This window comes from Entelurus aequoreus, linkage group LG25 (assembly GCF_033978785.1).
Source record: "Entelurus aequoreus isolate RoL-2023_Sb linkage group LG25, RoL_Eaeq_v1.1, whole genome shotgun sequence".
Taxonomy (NCBI): domain Eukaryota; kingdom Metazoa; phylum Chordata; class Actinopteri; order Syngnathiformes; family Syngnathidae; genus Entelurus; species Entelurus aequoreus.
This window is the reverse complement of record NC_084755.1, coordinates 11,444,071-11,452,536: the sequence shown is the minus strand read 5'-3', so window position 1 is coordinate 11,452,536 and position 8,466 is coordinate 11,444,071. Positions and strand designations below refer to the sequence as shown.

General features: G+C 39.6%; 1 protein-coding gene across 1 annotated transcript in view; it reads left to right on the top strand.

The window, feature by feature from the left end:
* Window positions 1–901: 901 nt before the first annotated feature.
* Window positions 902–8,466, top strand: part of LOC133642370 (fascin-2-like) — a 32,625-nt gene continuing 25,060 nt past the window's right edge. The window contains exon 1 of the mRNA XM_062036518.1: window positions 902–1,906. Within this exon, the coding sequence (XP_061892502.1) occupies window positions 1,084–1,906 (823 nt within the window). The 5' untranslated portion in view covers window positions 902–1,083. The remainder of the gene's footprint in view (window positions 1,907–8,466) is intronic.

Sequence of the window (8,466 nt, the reverse complement as noted above, 5' to 3'; positions counted from 1 at the left end):
GTGAAGTGCTAATCAGACATATTTGGTCACTGCATGACTGCAAGCTAATCGATGCTAACATGCTATTTAGGCTAGCGATATCTATATATTGCAGCATTATGCCTCATTTGTAGGTATATTTGAGCTAATTTAGTTTCCTTTAAGTCCTCTTAATTACATTTATATCTCATGACACATGTAATATGGCTTTTAATTTTTTGCAGCTCCAGATAGATTTGTTTTTGTATTTTTGGTCCAATATGGCTCTTTCAACATTTTGGGTTGCCGACCCCTGCACTAAGGTGAAAGCGAAGCAAAAGGAAATAGGCAAAGCTTGTGCATTCAAATGTGTGCGAATTCTTCTTGGCTAAACTCACAAACCGAAGACTTGGCATTCACATGTTGCTATATAGGTTTTGCTGAAAGAGCATGTGGTAACTCGTATAAAGAAACCTTTGTTCAGTGCATGTGGGTCTTTCGGGAGTGCGAGCAAATACAATACACTGACCAATCTAATCAAAAAATCTCTGGAGTGATCACAGTAGAAAAGAAGCACTGGACAATCTCACTGGACATTTTCCAATTAGACTGTTGCTAACCAACAGATCCAAGCAAGGATAATCCAAGGGGGGTTATCTCGTTGGAGGAGCTTCAATGCCAGCGAGACCCCGAAGAAGCAGGGGGGACTGCCTTTGAGCGTGCCCGTGAGACAGCTGACGAGAATGAAAGGCGAGGACGAAAAAAAAAAAATGTGAGTAAATAAAAGGTAAAGTGCTTGGAGGGTGTTATCCTGGAATGGAAGAACGAGGAGGGGAGATTTGTAGTTGGTGCACCAGTATGTGACGTCAGCGGCTTGTTGGATTGAGGTGCTTTGTCCTGTTGATTTAATCCCAACTCATTAAGGAACTGCGAGCAAGTGTCTGCACAAGCGCTCTGGTGGAGAGAAAGTGACTGGGCGGAAGAAGTGCTAAAACAATCCATCAAGGGCGATAAGAAGAGCTTATTTATGACCTGAAGACACAAAAAGGAGAGAGAAATCTTTTATCCATTTTTTACATTCTGGTCCTAAACCTTTTTCTTTGTATTGGTGTGGCTTGGTCAAGCATGCCCACAAACGGAGTTAATAGAGCCCTGAAGCTCCAGTTTGGCCTCATCAACTATGAAAACCGCTACCTTACGGCGGAGGCTTTCGGCTTCAAAGTGAACGCCTCGGGGACCAGCATGAAGAAGAAGCAGATCTGGACCTTGGAGCAGGACGAGCAGGATGGCCAGGTGGTGTTCCTCCGCAGCCACCTCGGACGCTACCTGGCTTCCGACAAAGACGGGAAGATCACATGTGGGGCCGAGGATCCTGATCCAGAGTGCCGGTTCCTGATTGTCCCCCAGTCTGACGGTCGCTGGGCGCTGCAGTCGGAGCCTTACCTGCGTTACTTTGGAGGCTCGGCCGATTACCTGTCCTGCTTTGCCCAGGTGATTGCGGAGCAAGAGCTGTGGGCTGTCCATTTGGCTCTGCACCCGCAAGCAAGTCTGTTCAGCGTCGCACGGAAACGTTACGCCCATCTGTCTGCTTCCGATGGAGAGATCTCGGTAGACAGCAACATTCCCTGGGGGGTGGACTCTTTAGTCACCTTAGTGTACCAGGAGGGCAAGTACAGCCTGAAAACCTGTGATAGCCGCTTCCTCAGTAACGACGGCAAACTGGTGAAGGAGAACACCAACACCACCAGCTTCACCCTGGAGCTGAAATCGGGCAAGCTGGCATTTAAGGACTGTGGCGGCAAATATCTGACCCCGGTGGGTCCAACGGGTACGCTGCGCTCGGGACGGTGCTCCAAGCCGGGAAAAGATGAGCTCTTTGACCTCGAAGAAAGTCATCCACAAGTAATTTTTCAAGCAGCCAATAAAAGATTTGTCTCCGTCAAGCAAGGTAAAGCGACACAGGACCTGACTTTTTTCTTTCCAGAAAAAGTTATACTTGATAATGAAACTCACATTAAGCAGCAAGATGGTAGCGCATTGGTTCAAACTAGTACTGCCAAATCTAAACCTTATTTAAATTAATCACACTTTTGAATTTTGATTACTCACAGTCAATCGCAGCAAGGTACTAGCTTGCATTGCAAAAACATTTTGCAATGTTCTACTTAAATACACGTCATTTTTGGGTAAAACTTGGTAATAGTATTATCTAAACGGTGTATTTTGACCTCACTCATCTTTGCAATGACATATGCATTGACCTGATCCCTGGCCACATAGCATCCTGTGCCACCTTTCAGGGAACCATCCGTGGTTAAGGTAAAGGAGCATGACTTACCGTATTTTCCGCACTATAAGGTGCACCTAAAAACCTCCAATTTTCTCAAAAGCTGACAGTGCGCCTTATAATCCGGTGCGCCTTATACACGACCGTTCAAAAGTTTGGGGTCACCCAAACAGTTTTGTGGAATAGCCTTCATTTCTAAGAACAAGAATAGACTGTCGAGTTTCAGATGAAAGTTATCTTTTTCTGGCCATTTTGAGCGTTTAATTGACCCCACAAATGTGATGCTCCAGAAACTCAATCTGCTCAAAAGAAGGTCAGTTTTGTAGCTTCTGTAACAAGCTAAACTGTTTTCAGATGTGTGAACATGATTGCACAAGGGTTTTCTAATCATAAATGAGCCTTCTGAGCCAATGAGCAAACACATTGTACCATTAGAACACTGGAGTGATAGTTGCTGGAAATGGGCCTCTATACACCTATGTAGATATTGCACCAAAAACCAGACATTTGCAGCTAGAATAGTCATTTACCACATTAGCAATGTATAGAGTGTATTTCTTTAAAGTTAAGACTAGTTTAAAGTTATCTTCATTGAAAATAAGGACATTTCAATGTGACCCCAAACTTTTGAACGGTAGTGTATATGGACCAATATTGAGCCACAATAGGTCTCGCAACTACGGGATGCATAACGTAACCCCAGCCTCTACTGTAGCCTCTATTCTATGCGCCTTATAATGCGGTGCGCCTTATACTGCGGTGCGCCTTATATATGAACAGAGTTTTAAAATAGGCCATTCATTGAAGGTGCGCCTTATAATCCGGTGCGCCTTATAGTGCGGAAAATATGGTAATCTGCATTTACACGTGTTGAATTTCATATTTCTTTGTGATAAATCGCATGCGTTAGCGTGTTAACTTTGACAGCCCTACTGTAAACGTGAAAAAACTGAAAGTATTCTGTTTATTTTCATATGGGTGGAGAAGTTTTCAATCTACTTGGTTTTAAAATGTCTACTTCTTTAACGTACCAGCATGTATAAAGGAGATTCTTTACTGTCAAGGGTTGGAATTGGGGGTTAAATCACCAAAATGATTCCCGAGCGTGGCCACCGCTGCTGCTCACTGCTCCCCTCACCTCGCAGGGGGTGGAACAAGGGGATGGGTCAAATGCAGAGGGTAATTTCACCACACCTAGGTGTTTGTGACTATCAGTGGTACTTTAACTGTACCCTTGATCTTCATCAACCACATACTGTATACTCGCTTTTTTACTATCCGTGTTAGGCTAACATTTAATAAACAAAATGTCGCAAGGTTCAGTTATGAAAGAATCCTTGCTTTCACAAAAAATACAATGTATTATAGTAACAGTGCTATTTACGTGCCTGGTACAGTTGTCTCAAAAACAAAAGTCCAGAGTCCTGCTATGTTTCTGGCTTGCACAAGCCCACACTATACAAGAACCGCAGATGTAAGCAGTACAAATCGGTACATGTTCCACATAGACCATAATAACCATGAACCAAGGTTCATTGTCATCTTGAAATACACAACAGGAATCTTCTGGGAACACAAATATGTTCTTGATTATTGTGCTTTTCTCTCTAACAACTACCAACAGGTCTAAATGTATCACAATAAATATCAGCGTATGCCAGGTTGAGTTTGTGTATGTTGAGTTTACGCATCGAGGCGCTTATTTACAAGTACTCTAATTACTCACATGCGGCACAATATAATGAATTAAAATATAAACCATGTAAAGTAAAAAGGTGGATTAATGAATGCAAATGTACATGAAAATATACTAGTGAAGTGTCCTTGTTTTATCTTATTGAGAGTAACAATCCTGAATCACTAAATCGGTTTTCCAAGTCTTTCGACGCTTTCACAACACACTACAGTAGGGAAAGTGAAATATACTTAAAAATATATTTAATTAGGATGCCATTCCCTTTGCAAATCTACTTTGTAATTTGCTACTGGTTTAAGACAGGGATTTAACTGTTCTGGGGCAGCACGGTGGTAGAGGGGTTAGTGCGTCTGCCTCACAATACGAAGGTCCTGGGTTCGCTCCTGCGCTCGGGATCTTTCTGTGTGGAGTTTGCATGTCCTCCCCGTGACTGGGTGGGTTCCTTCCTCCCACTTCCAAAGACATGCACCTGGGGATAAGTTGATTGGCAACACTAAATTGGCCCTAGTGTGTGAATGTTGTTTGTCTATCTGTGTTGGCCCTGTGATGAGGTGGCGACTTGTCCAGGGTGTACCCCGCCTTCCGCCCGATTGTAGCTGAGATAGACTCCAGCGCTCCACGCAACCCCGAAGGGAATAAGCAGTAGAAAATGGATGGATGGATGGATGGATCTTTACATCAACTGAAGTTAACTGTTAAGATTAATTCAGTTTTACAGACCTCCTTTCGGGAAAATTTGTTCCAAAATCAGAACAACCTGGGGGACGATTACCATTTCACAACAAGTTATTTGACCGTATTTTATTTATGTATTTATTTGACAGGGACTGTACAATTAAACTTTGCTACCCACAGGTAACCGAGGTCAAAGTACATAGGACTTCTAGCCACAGGCTAATTTGCAAGCCTTGTCCCAGAGGGTCCACTGCGTTAATTATTATGATCAGTCTGTGCAATACCGTATTTTTCGAATTATAAGTCGCAGTTTTTTTCATAGTTTGGCCGGGGGTGCGACTTATACTCAGGAGCGACTTATGTGTGAAATTATTAACACATAACCGTAAAATATCAAATAATATTATTTAGAAAAATTTTAAAAAATGAAAGAAGGAGAGCTAGGCGTAACAGAGCATATATAATATTTTGGACCTTTATACAGTAAATATAAAATGTACCGTATTTTTCGAAGTATAAGTCGCTCCGTAGTATAAGTCGCACCGGCCGAAAATGCATAATAAAGAAGGAAAAAAACATATATAAGTCGCACTGGAGTACCGTATTTTTCGGACTATAAGTCGCAGTTTTTTTCATAGTTTGGCCGGGGGTGCGACTTATACTCGGGAGCGACTTATGTGTGAAATTATTAACACATTACCGTAAAATATCAAATAATATTATTTAGCTCATTCACGTAAGAGACTAGACATATAAGATTTCATCGAATTTAGCAATTAGGAGTAGAGATGTCCGATAATATCGGCCTGCCGATAAATGCTTTAAAATGTAATATCGGAAATTATCGGTATCGTTTTTTTTATTATCGGTATGGTTTTTTTTAATATATATATATATATTTTTTTAATTGATTAAATCAACATAAAAAACACAAGATACACTTACAATTAGTGCACCAACCCAAAAAACCTCCCTCCCCCATTTACACTCATTCACACAAAAGGGTTGTTTGTTTCTGTTATTAATATTCTGGTTCCTACATTATATATCAATATATATCAATACAGTCTGCAAGGGATACAGTCCGTAAGCACACATGATTGTGCGTGCTGCTGGTCCACTAATAGTACTAACCTTTAACAGTTAATTTTACTCATTTTCATTCATTACTAGTTTCTATGTAACTGTTTTTATATTGTTTTACTTTCTTTTTTATTCAAGAAAATGTTTTTAATTTATTTATCTTATTTTATTTTATTAATATTTTAAAAAAGGACCTTCTCTTCACCATACCTGGTTGTCCAAATTAGGCATAATAATGTGTTAATTCCACGACTGTATATATCACTATCGGTTGATATCGGTATCGGTTGATATCGGTATCTGTAATTAAAGAGTTGGACAATATCGGAATATCGGATAACGGCAAAAAACCATTATCGGACATCCCTAATTAGGAGTGACAGATTGTTTGGTAAACGTATAGCATGTTCTATATGCATACTTGCCAACCTTGAGACCTCCGATTCCGGGGGGTGGGTCGTGGTCGGGGGTGGGGCGGGGGTGCGGTTGGGGGCGGGGGGCGTGGTTGGGGGCGTGGTTAAGAGGGGAGGAGTATATTTACAGCTACAATTCACCAACTCGAGTATTTCATATATATTTCATATATATATACACTACCGTTCAAATGTCCTTATTTTTGAAGGAAAAGCACTGTACTTTTCAATGAAGATAACTTTAAACTAGTCTTAACTTTAAAGAATTACACTCTATACATTGCTAATGACTATTCTAGCTGCAAATGTCTGGTTTTTGGTGCAATATCTACATAGGTGTATAGAGGCCCATTTCCAGAAACTATCACTCCAGTGTTTTAATGGTACAATGTGTTTGCTCATTGGCTCAGAAGGCTAATTGATGATTAGAAAACCCTTGTGCAATCATGTTCACACATCTGAAAACAGTTTAGCTCGTTACAGAAGCTACAAAACTGACCTTCCTTTGAGCAGATTGAGTTTCTGGAGCATCACATTTGTGGGGTCAATTAAACGCTCAAAATGGCCAGAAAAAGAGAACTTTCATCTGAAACTCGACAGTCTATTCTTGTTCTTAGAAATGAAGGCTATTCCACAAAATTGTTTGGGTGACCCCAAACTTTTGAACGGTAGTGTATATATATATATATATATATATATATATATATATATATATATATATACATATATATATATATATATATATATATATATATATATATATATATATATATATATATATATATATATATATATATATATATATATATATATATATATATATATATATGTATGAAATACTTGACTTTCAGTGAATTCTAGATATATATATATATATATATATATATATATATATATATATATATATATATATATATATATATATATATATATATATATATATATATATATATATATATATATATATATATATATTTTATTTTTATTTTTTTTATTTTTCATTTTTATTTTATTATACATATAAATGAAAGAAATACTTGAATTTCAGTGTTCCGGAGGCTATCCAGTAGATGGCATTGTCCTGTTTAAGAGTGTCACAACATTGCTGTTTACGGCGGACAAACTGCTTTACGGTAGACAAAAACGTGACTGCTGTTGTTGTGTGTTGTTACCGCGCTGGGAGGACGTTAATGAAACTGCCTAACAATAAACCCACATAAGAAACCAAGAACTCGCCCTCGATCATTCTACAGTTATAATGTGATTGGGCAGGCACGCTGTTTATATCGTGGGAAAGCGGACGTGAAAACAGACTGTCGCCGCTGTCCCCACTCAGGTCCGCATGGAGCTGGAGGAGGCGTGGCCTCCAGCTCCGGCTGAATTCCGGGAGATTTTCGGGAGAAAATTTCTTCCGGGAGGTTTTTCGGGAGAGGCGCTGAATTCCGGGAGTCTCCCGGAAAATCCGGGAGGGTTGGCAAGTATGTCTATATGTTATAGTTATTTGAATGACTCTTACCATAATATGTTACGTTAACATACCAGGCACGTTCTCAGTTGGTTATTTATGCCTCATATAACGTACACTTATTCAGCCTGTTGTTCACTATTCTTTATTTATTTTAAATTGCCTTTCAAATGTCTATTCCTGGTGTTGGGTTTTATCAAATACATTTCCCCAAAAAATGCGACTTATACTCCAGTGCGACTTATATATGTTTTTTTCCTTCTTTATTATGCATTTTCGGCCGGTGCAACTTATACTCCGGAGCGACTTATACTCCGAAAAATTCGGTACCTTTTATATTTACTGTACAAAGGTCCAAAATATTATATATGCTCTGTTACGCCTAGCTCTCCTTCTTTCATTTTTTTTTTTTTACTTACCTTCATTGTTAAAGACTATTTTACATAGGTGGTGGTTCAGTGCTTTCTAAACAGTGGTAGTAGTCCTGCCACATTCACTGTCACTGCTTTCATTGAGCTGTTTTATAGCAATTGTCACTAAAATAAGAGTATTTGTAAACTGATAGCCGAGCTAACCTGGTGGCCAGACAAATAGGATACTTTGGCACCATCACAGATGAATAAAGTCGTTGAAAAGCAGGCCAGTACAGTTTATGGGTCTTAGTGAGGAATAGCTCAGTTTATCTTGTGTGCTTGTGGTCATCAGCCCCGCTGTGGAGGTAATTGTGGTAATGGGCTTTGGCACTTCAACTGTATCCCCATTTAAGATAACGCGGCGAGAAAATGACTCCGGTCATCCGCTACAGGTCAATAAACACTATGACGCCTTGATTCTACAGTATTCACACCTTACCATGATCCATTGAAATATAGTTCTCAGTTCTCCGCAC